The sequence below is a fragment of the Glycine soja genome, chromosome 11 (assembly GCF_004193775.1).
Source record: "Glycine soja cultivar W05 chromosome 11, ASM419377v2, whole genome shotgun sequence".
NCBI lineage: Eukaryota > Viridiplantae > Streptophyta > Magnoliopsida > Fabales > Fabaceae > Glycine > Glycine soja.
The window spans coordinates 16632869-16653793 of record NC_041012.1 but is presented as its reverse complement, the minus strand read 5'-3'; the positions used below and the strand labels follow the sequence as shown (position 1 = coordinate 16653793).

Sequence of the window (20925 nt, the reverse complement as noted above, 5' to 3'; positions counted from 1 at the left end):
TTTAAACTAGTGTATTATAAATATTTATTGAACATTTTAATAAATGTTCATGTATAGAAAGTCTTAATTTTTATTATAGGTAAACTTTACATGCATTGTTATAAAAATTCTATTTACCATAAGTTATATCTATTAAGCCGTTGTTTTTTTAATAATAACACTTTATCTTTTGAAAATAGTTTTATATTTCTAAAATTCAGTATACAATGCATACGTTTTGTAAAATGCAGGTGTAAGTTTTAAAGATTTTTTTATTTCATTTTATTTCATACAAAATATTTTTTTCTAAACACCATTTTGGTATAGTAAAATTAGTAAAATTATATTTTTTTTGTGTTGCTTCATGAGAGGGAGATAATATTGAAAAGACTAAATTGTGCATATTAAAGAATGTCAACCTCGTTTAATCCAATTTTTTGATGGATTTGTCAAGCTACACTCTGATGGCAAACATTGAAAAATCCTTAATCTCGTATTCTCTAAATTCTTGTGTGGGATTACGGAGGATAATTCTTGTAGCAAGTGCCGCCAAAGAACAATAATAAATTAACCCAAATTTGTTAATGGATTGCCCCTATGCTAAATAGATTTGGCATCAGGTGTTGGGATTTTGTTTTTGTGATTCTTTCTTTAATTTTTAGTTTGGTTAACTGTTTGATGTCTAATCCTGATCCGAAGGAACACAACTACTTAATTAACTGATAAACATTGGCACATTACTTTCAATGTCATTGTTTGGAATCTTTGTAATAAAGGAAACATCAAAGTGTTCATATCATGTTTCCACCCCAAGTTGTTGTTACGCATACCTAGATAATGGTCCGTGATATTCAGCAAAGTAAACCATCTTCTATATATGCCACATATGCATAATACCTTACATTGATATTCTATTGCTTGGATGAATATTTGTAGCATGTGATGGGGTTTTAAGGAATGAACGGGGAGTTTGGATTGTTGGGTTTTACAGGAACTTGTGAACCTGCATTGTCCTCGTGGTGGAATTATGGGGGTCATATAACAACATTAGAGTTAGCACGGGAAAAATGAATTCGAATTTTGAGTATTACACTTACTATCAAACTTAACTCATCAATGAAGCTTCACTTTACAATCATCACTACTTAACATTGATTAACCATATTAAGCTTTAATTTGGGTGTTGAAGGCTTGACAAGTCCACACATCTCACACCTATATGAAAGCTAATAATGCGGCAAAGTCTTTAGCGTTATGGATCACTCCACGTCTTTGGATATACTACTTTATTGTTAGTTGATCTTGTTGGGAATGTTTTCCCACATAGAAATTACATAGGCCGAAAGCCTTTCTTTAATATAAAAAAAAAAGAGTATAAATGAAGAATACACTCACACTTTATCAAAACAAACTGAATATTTCTCTTACTAGACGTGCAAAACCTACGGTGAGGTGAGGTGAGGTGAGGTTACGTCCATGTGAGGCCATATAATTGATTATAGCCTACCCATAATCGGCTATATGGCTATAAATGGTGGTATGTAATTTAACACCCCTCCCCCAAAAAAAAACCATGTTTATATTCAATTCAATGGTAAAATGAATTTTCATTAATAATTAGGTTTCTTTTTATTTATTTTCTTTCAAATCAAACCTTGTCAAATTTATTTTCACTTATTTTTCTATTTTATTTCACTTCAATTAAACAACCTTTAATTTTTACTTTATTTTTTTTTTCTTTTTTCAATTACAGTATCCCCTTTCACTTGCACTGTTCCCTTTCTCACAGCCAAATAAAGTGTCAATGACATTGTAAGAAATAATTATATTATATTGAAAATTCATCATGTTTGTGTTTGTTTTATAAAGTAAAATATATTTTCAGTGGTAATTTACAAGGTAAAAATATCACAAAAATAATTTTTTTATATAACATCATAAATACCAAGAGTGTTATTCTTTAACAATTTAATTGAAATATATTAACATTGTGACTGAAATAGTTGAAAAAGACTTTTATTATTTTGCTATTGATGTGGGCTTTTTGCATATATTACTGTAATATAATTCTTTCATACACGTTTTTAATTAGCTATCGATTAATTACATATTTAGATTATTTTGTTTTTATAAAAACAACTTTTTTGTGATATTTATAAAATATTTTTTTATATAATTAGTCGTTAAACACAACATAAAAGATTATAGCAATCAATGACTATTTTTACTCAAAAAGTTAAAAAATGTTTTAAATATTATTTTTAATAAATGTTTTAAATATTATTTCTAATTAGTAAAAGTAATTATTCACTTTGGTACTCAGTGTCAATCTTCAATATTAATTTTTATTGTATGAGTTGTTAAAATTTTAATTTTAGTTAAAATGATATTAAAACTAACTAAGTTATTATTGCTCCTAAATTCTGTTCATTTTGTGATTAAAATAAATTAAGGCAATCTTTCTCAATATGTGTGACTAATTTCAGTCATATGCCATGTTTAGTTACTTAATGTTATAAATAAAATTTTAAATCTATAATATTAAATTTGAGAATAAAAAATAAGTTTGGATGATACATATCAAAACCAGATCATCTTTTTAAGTTGAAATGACACATACCATCATCTTGGTGGTTTATATTAATTTGATTCGGTTACAAATTGAATTTAAATATTAAAATATTGGTCATTGAAAGAATAATTCAATTAAGTGGTGTGAATATTTAAATTAGACACCGAAGATCTTTTATAATTATATTTTCTTATATTTTATATTTTTTATGATTTAGACTATATTTAAAAATATGTTCATAAATTTAATTTATTATAAAACATTTAAAAATAAAAAATAGTATATTTTTTAGATAATAATTTTAATATTAAATTTACAATCAGAAAAATTTAAATATATTATCATATATAAATTTTTAATAATTATTTTTCTGATAAAAAATTTTGAATATGCTTATTAATATGAAAAACTGTTTATCTGAAGAACATATTATAATTAATTAATAAAAACTGAGTAATATTACAGAATTTTCATGTTATTAGTCAAGTAACCCAACAATTAAATATTTAATTATAATTATTTCAAAATAATTATATATAATTAAGATCATCCATCTTTTCAATTTGATTATTTATTAATTATTTGAATTGAATTTTATTTCTATTTAAATTTTCAAATAGATTTTTTATTCATCTTTTCATATGTTTTATTCCTTTCCTCCTTCTTCGACAGTCTAACTTTTACTTTTCTTCCTTTATTTCATTGTATTTTTTTTTGCATTATTTTTTAAAGTTTATTTTTCCATTTCAGTTTCCCAGACTGTCAAAATTATTTGCTGTTAATTTTTTTTTTTGTTTCAAACTTGTTTGATAAATACTTATGAAATATACTTACAAATATATGCACACTGATGCACACATGCATAGATAAAGAAACATGTGCAAATTACAAGTTGTTACACTAGTAAATTAAAATCAAGTGCATCACATTCAATGATGGATCCCAAAGATTTTTTAGTGAAGACAAAAAAATAGTCCCAGGTGAAAAATAGTATTAGCTTTTATAAAATATACAATTTCATGTTAAAAAACAAAATATTTAAGTTTTTATAAATTTAAAAGAATAAATTGGATAAAAATAGGATTAATTTATTTTATTTTATCTTTTATAATTTTTTATATTCTTTTTATACAAAAATTTATTTTGTGAAGTAACATTTATTTTTCTATGGAGCAAAACACTAATTATTTAGTATATTTAAGTAAAAAGATTTACTTAGTGAAACAATTGATGACAATATAGATCCATCCATGATTACATTGATTCTTGAGTGTCTTAATACTAGTTTGGCTTTTTTTTTTTTTTTACTGTTGGTTCCACTTCATCTTCTAGCAAAATAAAATGTTCGCCAATTATTAAATGTAATGCTAATTTTAAGGCATAAGTAGCAATAACCAAATTTTATACTACTACTCTTAAATAGAGAAACACACCTTATTTAAATTTTCATTAATTAAATAGTTAATGTTAATCATTGGAATTCCAAAATTGTATAAATTTTCTTCCAGTAATAATTTATTTCTGAAAGGTACATTTATAGCTAACCCCATATTCATAACATTTTACTAGTATTTTTTTAGTAATTTCAACCTATCCAATATTATACCTATATTTTTAGTGTGCTAATTTTGGAGAGAGATTTTTTATTCAAAAATTACTTTATAATTAAGGAATCTAAATACATTAGTAATTTTGGAGTAATTTTTTTTTACAACAATCACTAATTAAATTAATTTTAAATAATATTAATTTTTAAAAACAATCATCATCAAAGTTAATCTTTTTATGTATAATGTTCCATATTTTCAAAGATAATTAGTATATTTTTAATTATTTTTATACTAAATAATAAGGAAAGAGTATTAATATTATTATTATTTAGCACATTTAATATTTTAGAATATTTATAATCATTAATGGTAATAGATTTACAAAACTCATAATTAAAAAAAAATCATTTTTTTATTTATCACATTAAATGCCCAGCAATTACTTGTTATTTTCATTACCGTCAATAAATTCGTTTTCTTTCTAACATTCTGAAAGACTACTTTATTTATTACTCATGTGTTTATATAGGATAAAAACAAAATACTAGTAGTTAGAAGAAAAAAATTCTAAATTTTTAATTTTACAAGTAATTTTTTATCTTTTATTTCTTTTTTTTTGAAAAGATAATTTATTTCCATACACTTTTATCAAAATACAGCATATACATAAATATTACTACCATTTTGAATAATTATAATTATAATCATTCAATAATTTTTTTTATTTTATCATATTACTATTATTTTATTATTATCTTATCATATATTCCTTCTATTTTCACCACACTACTCAAGATGGAGTGCAGGATAATCAGTAATCACCACTTATTTGAAAACTACTAATTGCAAATAAAAAAATACAAAAAAGAAAAAAAAAGGACAACTTTTAAAATTCATTTACCTGTTGGTCTTCTTTTTCTCCTTTCATTGCAAGTTACATTGGCTGTTGGTCTTCTTTTTCTCCTTTCATTGCAAGTTACATTGGTAACAGTTTTCCTACTTATAAGGTCACTACTCTCTCCCCACTCACGCATACCACACTTCCTTCCCTCCTAGTCAAACAAACAAATATTCTTTCTCTCAAATCCTCTTTCTTACTCTAAAATGTCTCGTCGCGGTGGCTCTAAACAACAACCAGATTCACGCCATCCAGCACCACCGTCTGCGGCGCCTTCTCCCGCCGGAAGAGGACGCGGCCGTGGCCGCGGAGAATTCTCCTCAGTTCCCGCTCCTTCTCCGGTGAATGCACCATCCGCTCCTCCTCCGGCTTCCACCATCGGCGTTCCTTCCGGCGCCGCACCTGTTCGTGCCGCGTCTCCGTCTCCGGCGGCAGAATCTCTCACTTCCGCTGTCGAAAAGCAACTTACATTGCAACCGTCGGCGCCTTCGTCGACGAAGGCGGTGAGGTTCAGTGAACGGCCAGGGTTCGGTCTTGTAGGGAAGAAAATCAAAGTTCGAGCGAATCATTTCCAAGTCAAAGTCGCTGAACAAGATCTATTTCATTATGACGTTCGTAATCTCAACCACCGAACTCATGCATTTCATTCTAACGATCTCATCATTTTATTTTGACTTTGATTTTCTGGTTTGAATGTTAGTGTAGTATTGTTTGTTTTGACTTTTTTACCGGTGCGATTGAGAAGAAACACTGAGATAATGTTTCTGAAAGAGTTTATTGTATGATCAGGTCTCTATCAATCCGGAGATTAATTCGAAGAAGGTTTGCAGAGATGTTATGACTCTGCTTGTTCAAGCGCACCGTGAAAAGTTTCTTGGAAATCGCATACCGGCCTACGATGGGCGAAAGAGTCTTTTCACCGCCGGACCCTTGCCCTTCGAATCGAAGGATTTTGTGATCGTGCTGAAGGATGAAGATGAACCAGGCTCGTCTTCTTCCGCGCCTGCTAGGTGTTTTATTTTTTAAAACCTGTCATTAATGTTTATGTTTTTCTTGTCGTTAGCTATTATTAGTGGTAATAATAATATTTGATTGATTGCTGGTTATTTGTTTCTCTTGGAATTAGAAAAAAACGTGAACGCGAGTTTAGGGTCACCATCAGGTTTGCTTCCAGGACTGACCTTCACCATCTCGGGCAGTTTCTCAGGCGTCGTCAGTTGGATTGTCCTTATGAAACTATTCAGGCTCTTGATGTTGTTCTGCGTGCTACTCCATCTGAAAGGTTGGGTTTATGCTTCTTTTTTTTTTATTCATGCGTGGTCGTTGTTTGGTTCGTTCGATTCTGATTTGATTTGTGGTTTTCGGTGTTTTACTGACTTTTGTTGTTGCTGTTGTCAAATGTAGGTTCGATGTGGTGGGAAGATCGTTTTTCTCGCCTTTTTTGGGGAAACCTGGAACGCTTGGTAGCGGAACGGAGTATTGGAGGGGCTATTACCAGAGCCTTCGTCCAACTCAGATGGGCCTGTCTCTAAATATTGGTTGGCTTTTTTACTTCTCTAAATATATTTTGATTTCTGTTTATATATGTTTAATTGTTAATACTTCTTTGAGTGCTTTGAATAATGCTGTCTTTGTCCACTGAATCATACTTGTGTTGCAGATGTGTCAGCAAGGGCGTTTTATGAAGCTATTCCTGTGATTGATTTCATTCAAATCCATTTTAGGCTCAATCCTTCCAAGCCTCTGCCTGATCAGGATCGAATCAAGGTATTTGTATTGGGCTACCTTTTGCTTATGCATGCCTGCTAATGAGTTCCGTGAAAATGAACAAGGGGGTTGTATAAGAAAATGAACAATCTATGTACTGTAGATTATCTGGTTTATCCTTTTGTAAAGGTTTTCATTATAATTTTTTCTCTATTGCCATTCAGAAACTGTATGCAACCATTAATGGGAATCATCATGTCTTTCTTTTTTGCTTTCTAATTTGCAGCTTAAGAGAGCATTGAGAGGAATCAAGGTAGAAGTTAATCACGGAAAGAATCTTAGACGTTACAAGATCACTGGAGTCACAAAAGAACCACTCAGAGAGTTAATGTGAGCAAGTTATGCTATTGTTTCCCTTCTTTCCTTTATCATAAATTAATTCTTTTTTAAATGGCAAAAAGGCTTTTGCACATTAGTTTTGTTTGGTTCGTTTCTTGAATTAATAAATTTAAAAATTCTTTTCTGTTGTTATACTTGACTTGATTGCATGTAAAATGCTCAGGATCATAATTTGATTAATCTAACTATTGGATTTTGTTCTTTGGTATCTTTTAGGTTTACTCTTGATGACAAAAGAACAAAAAGCTCAGTTGTTCAATATTTTCATGAGAAATACAATATTGTGTTGAAGCATACACATCTTCCTGCTCTTCAAGCTGGCAGTGACAGTAAACCAATTTTTTTGCCTGTTGAGGTTTGTCTCTATTCCACTTTATCTTTTTATATTTATAATAATTGTAAACAGCAACTAGTTGTTTTTGTTTAGACTTGAATATGATTATTTATTTTTATTTTTTATTGCAGCTTTGTCAAATTGTTGCTGGACAGAGATATACAAAGAGATTGAATGAGGAGCAAGTAACTAATCTTTTAAGGGCAACTTGTCAGCGTCCTCATGATAGAGAAAACTCTATCAAACAGGTACCTTCGTAAAGTATTAATGTACTAATGTATGTTATGTATTTGTCTCATGACCAACATTTTGCCATTTGACAGGTTGTGAAGCAAAGTAATTTCAGCACAGACAAATTTGTGTGTCACTTTGGAATTCAAGTGAAGGAGGAACCAGCATTGCTTGATGCTCGGGTTTTGCCTCCCCCAATGGTATACATATTATTATGCTTGAAATAATTTGACAATTTTTATTTATAATATCTAAATGTCTTTTGTTACTGCAGCTAAAATATCATGGCACAGGTAGAGAATCATGTGTTCAACCCAGAACAGGTCAATGGAATATGATTGATAAGGTGAATCTTTGAATGCATTTTTTTGTTTTTAAATAAACTAATACAAACGTTTTAAAAATACTGCAGTGGCCTCTTTGAATGACCAAGTCTATTGAAGAGTATTATTTATCTTAGAAAATGTGGTACTTGTGTGTTCTTATTATGTTGCTAAGTAATCTAATAATGATTTTTATGTGACATTCATGTTCAATCTTAAAATTTATGTTAAGTTATTTTATCATTTGTATTGTCAATGTTCAGGTGAATGGACCTGTCATATATATGATAGATATGGGTGGTGTACTATAATGTAGTAAAAACAGTGAATTATTAGAATTAAATTAATTTTTAATTAGAGTATTGTAGGCCACTTAGTTCTATTATATAATTAATTATTTGTTTGCAGCAGAACAAAGATTTAGTCCCTTGTTATATTTTGTAGAAAATGGTTAATGGTGGCGCTGTGCAGCATTGGACTTGCCTCAACTTTTCTGGAAAAACAAACCGAGGTTTGGCAGCTTCATTTTGTCAAGAGTTGGCCAAAATGTGTAATAACAAGGGCATGGTAAGCTGTTAGTATGAGCCATTTGTTAGTGTGTTATTTTATGGTTACATTATTGATAATTTTCTTTTTTGTTTGGATTTTATGCCAGCGTTTTAACTTGGATCCTTTGCTGCCCATAACATCTGTTCATAGTAGTCAAGTAGAGAGTGCTCTTGGGAATGTGCATAAGCAGGCTATTGCAAAACTAGCAAACGAAGGAAGACTCGAATTATTGATCATAATTTTGCCTGATTTGAAGGGATCCTATGGTTAGTGCCTTCTATATTCAAACTGAACACCCTAATTTGATTTTATCATGTTAAATCTCTCGTTTTGGCAGGGAAAATAAAGCGTATTTGTGAAACTGAGTTAGGGATAGTATCTCAGTGTTGTCTTCCGAGGCATGTTTACCAGATGAAGCCACAATATCTTGAAAATGTGGCCCTCAAGATAAATGTGAAGGTTGAAGTTATCCAATAAATAACTTTGTTTTGGTAATTTTTTTTTGTTTTCTTTTAAATATTAAACCTGTCATTGTTTATATAGGTTGGTGGCAGTAACACAGTATTGAATGATGCATTTACTAGAAGAATTCCTCACGTGTCTGACTTACCAACAATAATCTTGGGTGCAGATGTAACACATCCACAGCCAGGGGAAGATTATAGTCCTTCTATTGCTGCAGTAATTTCCCTTTTCAGCACTATTTGCAGTTTTTTTGATTGGGTACCATTTTTAATTTGTTTAATTGTTGAATGTTGGTATAGGTAGTTGCATCAATGGATTGGCCTTATGTAACAAAGTACAGAGGAGTTGTTTCTGCTCAAACTCACCGTGAAGAAATCATCCAAGATCTTTATAATACACATGAAGATCCTGTGAGGGGAAAGACACATTCGGGAATTATCAGGTACTGGGGACACGGGATTGATGTGGTATTTCTGCTCAGACTCACCGTGAAGAAATCATCCAATTGCTTTTCTTGCCTCTGTTTTTTCAGGGAATTACTTCGTGCTTTCCGTTTATCAACTAAGACTAAGCCAGAGAGGATTATATTCTACAGGTTGGATTTGGTTTTAACTGAATTGTTCTTTTTATTTTACATTTTAATTTAAAATTTATTTTTCAATTGCTCAACAGAGATGGAGTAAGTGAGGGCCAATTCAGCCAGGTTTTGCTGTACGAGATGGATGCAATACGACGCGTATGAAGAACTGCCTTACTGCTCTTCTTGTTCAGGATTTATTTATTTTCCATGTTCATGAATATTGCTTTGATATTTCTTGTTTTAGGCTTGTGCCTCACTACAAGAAGACTATATGCCCCGTGTTACTTTTGTGGTGGTCCAGAAAAGACACCACACAAGGTTATTTCCTGCAGAACACGGAAGTCGTGATCAGACAGATAAAAGTGGAAATATATTGCCAGGTTTTGTATCTCTCTTGTATTTGGCTGTATTGCATTTCACATGCCCCCCACCCCATCTAAAATTATTAATTTTGTGTACTTTATTGTTAAAGGGACTGTCGTGGACACTCAAATATGCCACCCTCGGGAGTTTGATTTTTACCTCAACAGTCATGCTGGAATACAAGTAATACAGTACTCTAAGATGGATCAACTTTAGTATGCTATTTTATTCTTCCTAAGGCATTTGACAGGTTCTCTATTTTGATTCTGCTATTTATGTTTTTGCAGGGAACTAGTCGACCAACACATTATCATGTGCTGTTCGATGAAAATAACTTCACTGCTGACGAGTTGCAAATGCTTACAAATAACTTGACTTATACGTAATTCTCCTTCTGCACTGCTGTTTTTTGCTATTATTATCACTAATTGCCATTATTATTTCTCTACTACTATTATCAATCTAAAAAATAAGTATTTTATTTTCAGGTATGCAAGGTGTACTCGATCAGTCTCAATAGGTTTCACACTCAAATTTTTTTCTATTCCATATATGATCGTGCACATATTATCATAATTTCATTCGGAGTTTATTCTATTTTTGCAGTTCCGCCTGCATATTATGCACATTTGGCTGCCTTCAGGGCTCGCTATTACATGGAAGGTGAAACATCAGATTCTGGTTCTGCAAGTGGAGGCCGGACTGCTAACTTTGAGGTTAAATTGCCTTCGGTTAAGGAAAATGTGAAAGATGTGATGTTCTTCTGTTGAAGGCTGTGGTATGCTTTTGTGAAGATGGGTTTGCTTTTATGAGATGCTTTTTGTGAAGATTGGGGTGGTGGGGGTATTGATATGAGATTAAGTTTGTTTTTGGGCTTTATAGTTTTTTATAAACATTTTGCTATCTTTTTCTTAATTTTAGTTGCTGCTACATGCAAAGTTCAGTTATATACAAAGTTCAGTTAGCTTTTCGGTCCAAATATCTTGGCGTCGTTCCTAGTATCATTAGAGTTGCAATTTTTTGCAGGCTGGATGACGGATGGGAATTTAATCTTTACTATAATCATGCATTTGAAGTTTCAGATAGTTTACAACTTAAACAACATTTTAGCGAAGAATTGTAAGGAATAAGCGGTAAACAGAGCGTTGTGGGTAGAAAAGTTGAGCAATAGGAAATTATGGTCAACTTGTAGGAAAGGCAATGTTCCGTCAGCTTGTTATATTAATTTATTTAAATAGTAATTATTAGTTATGTTATAATTATAAAATGAACTTTAAAGTTGTAGTTCTAATAAAAAAATAATATATGATGTAGACGATGAAGGACAAGGTGACAAAAATGCAAACGCGTTCAACTTTTAAGACTACATTTAATCTTCTTTAAATAGAAGATGATATTGATTTGTACTTTTGTTATGATCGTCATTTGGCTATTTAATTGGTACACTTGTGTTATAATTTGATTATTTGGTAGAATTATTATTAAAGATTATTAGTATATTTCATGTTGTCTTTTTTTCTTTTTGCAAAGAGGAGAACCAAACTTGATTCTTCACACTGAAAACTTCACATGTACATGTGTCCTTTTTTTTTTTTTTTTTTTTAAAGATGAACTAGCTCGTCAGTTCACTTCTTGACCGGGTGGATCAGAATGTTCAACTCATCAAGCCAAAGCAAGCTAGTCCGTCCCATCCCAATTTTTGCGGGTCAAAATGAACTGAGCAAGCCTATTTTGTCATTCTACCAACTTTGTTGGTTATCTAAATTGGCAATGGTATCATGGTGAAATTGCAAGACAAATAGAGCATAAGTTTCATAGTTATTCTGCTTTGACACCCTTTGACACGCATAAATTTCATAGTTATAGCGCATAAATTGAGGAATGTTACTTAACAGCTTCTTTGCTTATAGTTTGTTGTGTTTTCTTTGGTGGTGGCTGGTACCAAATATCCTGTTGTGAACATTCTAATGTGTTCAGTGTAAAAATGTAAATATTGGCTTTGTTTCACCAAACAAATTGAGAAGTGAGTTTTATGTTGTGACTTGTGAAGCCATTCGTATTACCAATTTTTTATTCTTTTTAAAATCTATGGCTGTTATTAACGGCTGTGGTAATTGATAATTGGTGGCATATTTCAATTGTTTCACGTAAATTTACATTGCATAACAGAGTAACAAGACAAAGAGCCAACTATTTTAATTTATATCCTCGTCTGTGATTTGTTCTACATAAATTATAATTTTTCACTTCTTGAAGTTTTGTAAACTAGAAAATAAAAATTAGAATGAATATTAAAAGAGGCTTCAAAAAATACTAGAAAATAACACCCACATTTCTTAATTTTTCTTTTCTTTTTTTAAGTTAGCATCAGTTCCATTGGATTAAAAAGATTGTCGTGAAACCTGCAGTTCCAAAAATTATTTGGTTAATTTTGGTCGGATTTCTACTGATGCTAACGACTATTACTATCACTTTTCTGTCTCTCTAATCTTCATTTTCTTCATCATATGGGATCTAAGTTGCATGTAAAAAATAAAATGAGGAAACTAGGACGCTACAATAACGAAATAATAAAATGAGGTCTGTGTTTTCTTCATATGATGAGTGTTAGGCAACAAGTTCTATTCTATCACTACTTCTAAAGTCTACCATTAAAGCTACAAAAAAAGACTAATAAAATAAACTTCACGAAGAGAGATAATTTGATAGTGGGAAAGGGGTGGGGTTGTATAAATAGCTTGATATTTTCTAAGCTTCTTTCCAATCTTTCGGCTCATGCATATTTTATGCAAGTTGGAATTATCAACAAAGTTAAATTTTGCCTATAAAAAAATGATCGATAATCCAAAATTAATCTTAAAACTAACTTTGTAAGGGCAAGGGTAGATGATATGGAGAATCAACCTTGGAAAAAAGACCTTCATATTGAAGGTATGACTATGTGGCCTTACCATCGATCTTGAGTTTTTACTTAGTAGTTAGTACATAGACAACAATGTGGCAGTAAAGGTGACTGATGATTTGGTTTGCCGTGCAGTTTGATTTGAATTTTAGAAGAGAATTCATCCGAACCAAACAAAAAGTAACATGTGATTCAAAAGTTTAATTTAAACCAGCGTTTTAAAACTCAACTCGAACCAACAACCGGTTTGACCAAGAATTGGTCTTGTTGACATTTCGTTTTATTAATTAGATTTTTGATTTAAACATGACCTGGAAATGATGTCATTGTAGACGTTTCAGTGCTTTTTTTTTCCTTGAAAAAGTTGTACACAAGTATGATGTCATTGTAGACGTTTCAGTTTTTAATGTCAATGCATATTTTTGAAATACTATTATTTACTATTTGGTTCCCAATTAAGGAAGATTGAAAGATGATAAAGTAATAAATGTGTAAATAAGTACAAATATACTTCATTTCAGACAAGTGTGATAATTTCAAAACTCTAAAAATGAGGTATAACTTGTATCTTCCTTTCAAATTTCAATCAATAATCAAGTTAATTTACAATGTTACAAGAATACAAAATCCCTGACAGACATGTCTGACAAAAAAAAAGTGACTTACATTACATAAGCACATGAAGCTAAAATAGACAACCCTATTGTGTAGAAAGAAAACACAAGCGGCAATATCCAAGTAGTAACGTGTGGTCTTGACGATTGCCACAAATATAGAGCAGCAAGAGAATATACATGGCAAAAAAAGAATATCAGTTCCAATTCTGCATGCTACAAAATTAGTGTTATGTGCATGAAGAGAGCAAGGAAGAGTGTCTTTATCAACATGTGAGGCCCATCACGTAAAGAAGAGCTGCCACTCAGCTCTCCTGCGTCCACAAACTCACTTCTGCCCCTACCAGCTGATGCAGATACATTAACCGGCAATGAACCTATATTAATGGATTTAAATTGAAAAAAAAAACATATTAGAATATGTTGTAGCCTAAAACACATACAATGCAACACAACCCTAAAGAAGCAGCGCTGGTCCAATGGTGAGTAAGACCTAAAACAAATCGAGTGATATTTTTTTACTTCAAATTAGAGAGCTATATGTCAGACCTTATTGCTAATATATGTAGCTTTATAAAAACTAATAACAAATAATTTTTTGGTGGTGAGACTAAAGCTTGAGCTTTAGTAGTCTTATCTTGGAACGGTTATGCAAAAAAGACTCTTCATAAGTAAAAGAAATCGTGATTTACACATGCTGTTCGCTATGTGTCTTCAGTGTAGTGTAGGTGAAACTTACAATCATAGTTAGCCCATCCAATGCGTTGACCAGCAAGATCATAGACAAAAATTTTGTCTTTTAATACGAGGTCTGCAGCAAAAGAGTGCAATGTTGTCAGTATCATAATCTTGAAGAAAAACATAACATGATAGTTATCTGATAACAATAATTTACAGACAAGAACAATATTTTTTATAATTGATATTCTGGAAGATTAAGAACATGCAGTTATTAGTTCTAGTGTTTAAGCCCCAACAGCAGCAAGAATGTAAGGATTACTATTTGATTCTATACTATTTGTTGGCATATATAAAAAATTAATCAACATAAGGATTTTCTTTCTAAATATAAGCTTTAAGATCCAACAATTGTTATTTGAACTTCAACACATGAAAAACTTATTTTTATGTATCCTTATGATATATCACCATAAAATAGCATGGATATAGGACTAAAGTTTTCAAACTAGCATCATACCTCCTAGAATAGTTATACTTTGACCCGAAATTTTCTGAAAGCCAATACACCACACTGACCCCTCACCCTGCAACACACAGGTTAATGTCCTTGTACGAGTGAGATAACATGCAAAATAGACAAATTAGAGAATGTGTAATAGTAAGATGCATAGAAAAAATAAAGGCAGATATTTAGTCGATGCAGCAGCCAAAAATGTTCAGAATAGATAACCGGAGTTGCTTTGAGATGTGTGCTAAACTTTCCCAATGATAAAAGCTCATTTTTAAAAATGAGAATTAGAAGAGATGTAAGGGAGAAGGAAAGGCATTGAAAATGATAAAATTTTAAAATTATAACAACTACAAAAGGAACTTTTACAGCAATTGCTACTGCAGGATAATTTTGCAATACCACAACAAATTATTAGATATCTAAATCTATCGATATATTCGCAGATCATGTAATCCAGACATTAATCCTTTGAAAAATGAATAAAAGGAAACTAAAGCTTGAATACTTACGATAAAATTCTGCTGCATAAGGTAATCCTGTGGTCGTAAAACCAGAGATGCACCACCAGCGAAGTTCAGACTTACTTGCGGAAAAATGTCAACATTGCTAAAAACAGAATAGCCAGAAAGAGATAGATAAAGAGTGTCAAAATCTTCTATTTTTAGAATCCAAACATGAATAGAAGAATGTCAGAAATCAACAAAATATGTATGAACAGTTAAGCTTAACCTGGAGGTGGTTATTAAGTAACACTGATTTCCCCTGGAAAGAACACTGCGTACAGATTGTGGAATAACAGCTGCAATCTGCATCAACAATAATTTTGCTGTTAATTATTGATAAATTTCCTAAAAAGGAAAATAAGATCACTATTGCTAATCACACATTAAGAATCAAAGCATTATCTATTATTGATCAATTAGATGAAAAGAAATTACCTAACAGAACTCACCGCAATGACAAAAGGATTGTAAGCCTCTTCGGCAAGGTATGCCAAAGTTGTTCCGGAATCAACAATGGTACCTCTGTTGTTTGATGTAGCAAAAACTGAAGGGGCAATCCGCACAATTTGGCCATTAACAGAGATGCTCTGCAGATTTAAATTGTAATGAGGCCTGAAATATTTCCCAAGGAAGCAATTAGTCTAACAATTTTTCACAAAGAATATTCTTCCAAAGCCATTCCCAATACAAATATGTTTAGTAATATATTTGGACTTTAAAATTCTTATTCAACTTCTATATAATATGTAAGTAAGCAATAATGAATGCAAATTTTTGGTAAAAATAAAAATCAGTAACCATGATAGAGTTCTAAAATCCAAATTTGTGCCTGAATTTATCTATAAATTCCTAGTGAAAAAAATAAAAGCACTACATGTACCAAAGGACACCTATTAAGCAGTGGAAGGAAGGTTAAGATCAATAAACTAAGTTTTGCTGACTTGAGGTAAAAATCACACTTTATACAAATAGAAATCAATTTAAGAGTATCAAAAGCTTAAACAAAAAGTACATTGCAGATATTGAAAATGCTTTGACCTTACACAAGGCACCTTTCCAAGAGCAGGCACCCAAGTACATTGCAAATATTGAAAACACTACTGCATTCATCCCATAGTTCTATAGATGTTAATTGGTACAGTGACAAAACCATCAAAGTCCCATATAATCTTCAGGTGAACAGTTTCACAATCATATTCCTAACCGGTGTGCTAGATATTATAAATTGATTTTATTTATTTGTCTTATTAGGTTCCCAGGAACTAAGAAAAGAAGCACCATCAACTTATCAACATGCTTTTTCCATCTCATACAAAAGATCAACAGAACTCAACACTTGACCAAAAATTTTGATCTTCATGTCAAAGAGATAATCTAAAGGATAAATATCAACAGAACTCCATTAAGCAGCACTACATTTACCAAAGATTTCAGCCGAGGAAACAGCATGTATATAGCACACAACAAAACCACAAATAAATAATTGATATAAAGAAATTGAAACGTAGCATATACTCTAACAAATGAACATACTGTGATGGAACAAGTGGACTATAAACTATGTTTGGCTCCACAATTTCACCAAGAACCAATACACCACCACCACTATTATCTCCTTTCAGGCAATGGGAGAACACTCTTGGTGCTATTCCTTGCGACGAGAGTTGCGAAATGACAGACATGCCTTGTTGTCCAAATCCAAATATCCCATCAACTGCTCTCTCAGACTTTGTTAAGTCCCCAGTCTGCAGGATGCTACAACTGTTCCACAGCACAAAATTATAAGGCAATGCTTTCCAATTTTAAACTAACATATACATGGGAATGCTATTTTGAACCATTTCAGACTCACAATACAACAACAACAAAAGCCTTATCCTACTTGACGAGGTCGGTTATTTCTAACTCATGATAGCTCACCCAAAAACTACAGATGCTGAAGAATTTGTTGTCAAGGTTCCCTCAAAAATACTAGCAAAATGCATCAAGTCTGAGACATAATAGCCTGATGTCCCACTACCATCTCCATACTGAAATGTGTAAGTGCACTGGTTGTTCCGACCGGAACAGCTTGCATCCGAGGTCTGTACTCCACTCCTGCACCTTCGGTCCAAACAAGAGATCAATGAAGATGTTGACGAACTCCCAGGGTCAAAGTAATTGAGCTGAATCTGCAACCAAATCCAACAATGATGATACTCAATTAGTATTCGCAAATCCCAAAAGTACATTGATCATATTGTCATACAACAGAGTACTGAATTAACTATAACTAACTAATAAATAAGGAACAGGGAAATTAAATTTACTTGGAGCCCACTTGTCTGAGGACAACCGTTGCAGGACCCACAACTAACCCAGAGAACATCACTGCCAGTGTCAATCTGCACATACAATTCCCTTGGTGGAGTACCCAATTTCACCTTTGTATAGTAAAGCCTGTGGAAAAATTCACAAATTTTAATATATAATTTTTTCCCGAATAATAAAACATTGAATTGAGAGCAAAAAACATTAAGCAAAACAACAAGGATTGGAATTGGAAAGGAGAGAAATTCAAAAAGCATAGATTCTTCTACCATTCAAATTTTATATTAAAAACATTAAAAAAGAAGCTCAGAATTAAGAGCCACACATGACGAAAATAATAAATTTGGTGACACACACGAGAGAAATTGAGCCCAAAAAAGCAAAATTTAAAAAAGGGGTTGATAGAATTACCCGACTTGTGAGGGATCGAAGGTGCCTTTGACAGGGAAATCTACGACGTAGTTCGTAGACTGCAACATTCTACGATGTCTGAGGCTGTCCCTCGCTCTGAGCTCACTCAATTCCACCCCATCATTCGAAGGGAACGCTCTTTCCAGCGTCAGGGTCACCGGAGACCCGACAACCGCCGACAGAACCACGGCGGCGAAGAGAAAAGCGGCGGCCACCGCTTCCATTTTTGTGTCGGTTGGAAAGAGTGGAAGAAGAAGAGGGAAAGCGAAGCGGAATTGAGACAGCGACAGCGACGCTAATGGAGTATGAGAACAAAAAGCAATGCGGCGCAGAAATTTGTGGTGTTGTTGTTGCAGTACTTCATGATCGTGATTCTAGAGAGAGAAAGAGAGCTAGAGAGAGAGAGAGTGTGTGTTGTGTTCTAATCTCAACGAACCTGCTAGTTACTTGCTGGTTGCAAATTTCGTTCACAAACACTAATTATGGATTAAGTAAAGTTACTAGGCAGTATTATTTTGATTTAATTACAAAATCCATCTGCTTATTTTATTTATTATATTAAATTGGTGATATATTATGTCTCAGATTTTATTTTAACAGTTAAATCTCAAATTAAAAATAAAACTTATATAAAAATACATACTCTGTTAAAATAGAATTTAAATTTATATATTATATTTTAAAGGATAATATATAAAATTATCCAAATATAATAAATTTAAATTTAAATTATTTTTACATAAAATTTATATTAATATTATATTTTACATCAAATATTTAAATAAGCAGTAAAATAATATGTTTTTTATTTTAAAGATCATGCTTCTAAGTAGAAATTATTTTGTTAATCAGTCATATGAGAATTCTTTCTCAAAAATAAAATATTCATCCATATGTTTATCATAAAAAAAAAAATCTGTATTTCACATATATATTTTAAAATTTGTGATTTATAATTATGATAAAAAAAATTGAAAATAAAAAGAAAATTTTCAATTTAGTTGTGAAACAATAAATTTAAATACAAAAATAAATTTATTAACGTTCTGCATATTTAAAAACAAAAATAATTATTTATTCAAAATATAATTTATTTATTTTTTAATTCTGGTCAGCATAATATTATAATAAATATTTATAAAATAAGTAAAGAATCATAAGTTAAAATAAATATAATAATAAGTATAATATTAATTAATATTTATTAACACTTTATACATTTACTAACAAAAATAATTATTTAGTCAAAGAAAAAGTTCGTTATTCGAGCATCTAATCTAATTAAATAAAATAATATAAAATTTATAAATAATTGTTTTGGTTGATTTCACATTGCATTGAATCAAAAGTTTTGACGGTTCAAAGGAAATACACATGCCAATAATATTAATTACAATTTAATGCTTCCTAAACTAAAAATTGGTTCTATAATATTAATTACAACAATTAATGAGTGTAAATTTTGCCCTAATTAATTGTTCAGAATTATTCAAAATTTGAATTTTAAAATTTATTATAGCCAGCTAAAAAACATAAACTTAATGTGAAGCAATTAAGGCAATTTGTCTGCCAACAAATGCATTTATACTAATTTACTAGTGGGACAAAGTTTAATTATGTGAAATGCTTAATATGATTTTTTTAATGATTGTCAAAGTAAATTTTTTAATATATTAAAAATAATACTAAAAACACAAAAAAAGCTGCATTTACATTTTATCTTTATCTTTATTTTCAATCAACATAACAAATTCAAAGAATTTAATTAGACTTTGGTATATATTGATTAGGTAAAGAAAATGTATTGTTTTCAACTAATAATTATTAAAATAATTTTAAACAAAAATATTATTTTAACGTATAATTTATACAAATTTATAATATATTGAAACATAAAATAATTATTATATAAAATATTAGTTCTTATTTTTAACTATTAGTCATTTAAATAATTTATTTAACAGAAATTCCATGATGATAATCAAAATAATTTAACTATAAGACAAAATTTAGTATGTTACTAATTTTAGCCGCCATCAATAGTTATTGGAATTATACATAATTTATTTCCATCACAATTAATTACATTCATTAAAGCATATGATGAGTATTTTAAAATTTAAGTTTATATTATTGTGATGGAAATCAAAGCCGTGTTACACGTTGTAAATTAAGCAGGTTTTAAAAATAAAATTTTATTGAATTTTTATATTATTAAAACAAATGGAAGAGCTGCCGATAAATCATTATTTAAATCATTGATTATGTTTTACGTAAGTGTTGTAATTATTAAAAAAATTCAACTAATATATTATTTAAACGTATAATTTATACAAATTTAGGATATATTAAGCATAAAATAATTATTATATAAATTATTAGTTATTATTTTCAACTTATAATGATTTAAATAATTTATTTAACGAAAATTAAATGATTTTAATCAAAATAATTTGATTATAACTTATAAGACAAGATTTTATATGTTGGTAACTTTTAGGCGTCATCAATACTTGATTGGAAAAGTACGTAATTGATTTCCATCATTATTAATTACATTCATTAAATCATATGATGGTTAATATTTAAATTTTTATTATTGTGATGGGAATCAATTAATCAAAGCCGTGTTACACGTTACAAAATCAGCACGTTTTAAAAAGTAGTATTTTGTTTCATTTTTATGACGCAAAAATATAATTTTCGTGTTTTTATTTTTTAAAATTCATGATATTATTTTTTCTATTTTTTAATTAAGATATTTTATTCTTCACTTTAAAAAAAATCATAATTTTAATTTATATATTTTTTAATTATGACATTTTCTTCTCCACTTTAAAAAAATTATTATTTTAATCCCTTAATTAATTTAAGACTTGTTGACTGTACATATTTTAATTTTTTTAATAAATTAAGCTTATTAATAATTAAATAATTTTAATTGTTAATCAATATATTAAAAAGTATATAAATTAACGTTTGAAATTAATCATAAAAGTTAAAATTATAAATTTTTTAAAAAAATTAACGAATTATCTTAATT

The 20925-nt window shown here is 30.3% G+C and overlaps 2 protein-coding genes across 3 annotated transcripts; one reads left to right on the top strand and one right to left on the bottom strand.

Moving 5' to 3' along the window:
• Nucleotides 1-5037: 5037 nt before the first annotated feature.
• On the top strand, nt 5038-10975 carry LOC114375984 (protein argonaute 5-like). Of its 2 annotated transcripts, none has more exons than XM_028333873.1 (22): nt 5038-5610; nt 5789-6009; nt 6126-6281; nt 6404-6537; nt 6660-6766; nt 6993-7096; nt 7322-7460; nt 7571-7687; nt 7763-7870; nt 7945-8016; nt 8438-8560; nt 8649-8808; nt 8880-9001; nt 9086-9223; nt 9307-9449; nt 9540-9602; nt 9680-9743; nt 9832-9967; nt 10060-10133; nt 10238-10332; nt 10439-10447; nt 10557-10975. In XM_028333873.1, exons 1-22 carry the CDS (start codon nt 5206-5208, stop codon nt 10615-10617), a joined length of 2751 nt encoding a protein of 916 aa, XP_028189674.1. In that variant the 5' UTR covers nt 5038-5205; the 3' UTR covers nt 10618-10975. The 2 variants fall into 2 exon arrangements, with proteins under 2 accessions (XP_028189674.1, XP_028189673.1); XM_028333872.1 differs by having other exon boundaries at nt 5039-5610; nt 10439-10470.
• A 2428-nt stretch (nt 10976-13403) lies between these two features.
• On the bottom strand, nt 13404-18351 carry LOC114377557 (aspartic proteinase-like protein 2). The gene is made up of 10 exons (XM_028336118.1): nt 17883-18351; nt 17471-17600; nt 17082-17332; nt 16695-16922; nt 15611-15773; nt 15388-15464; nt 15168-15264; nt 14665-14731; nt 14206-14277; nt 13404-13843 (listed from the first exon to the last, which is right to left on the bottom strand). Exons 1-10 carry the CDS (start codon nt 18104-18106, stop codon nt 13683-13685), a joined length of 1470 nt encoding a protein of 489 aa, XP_028191919.1. The 5' UTR covers nt 18107-18351; the 3' UTR covers nt 13404-13682.
• Between the last annotated feature and the right edge of the window lie 2574 nt (nt 18352-20925).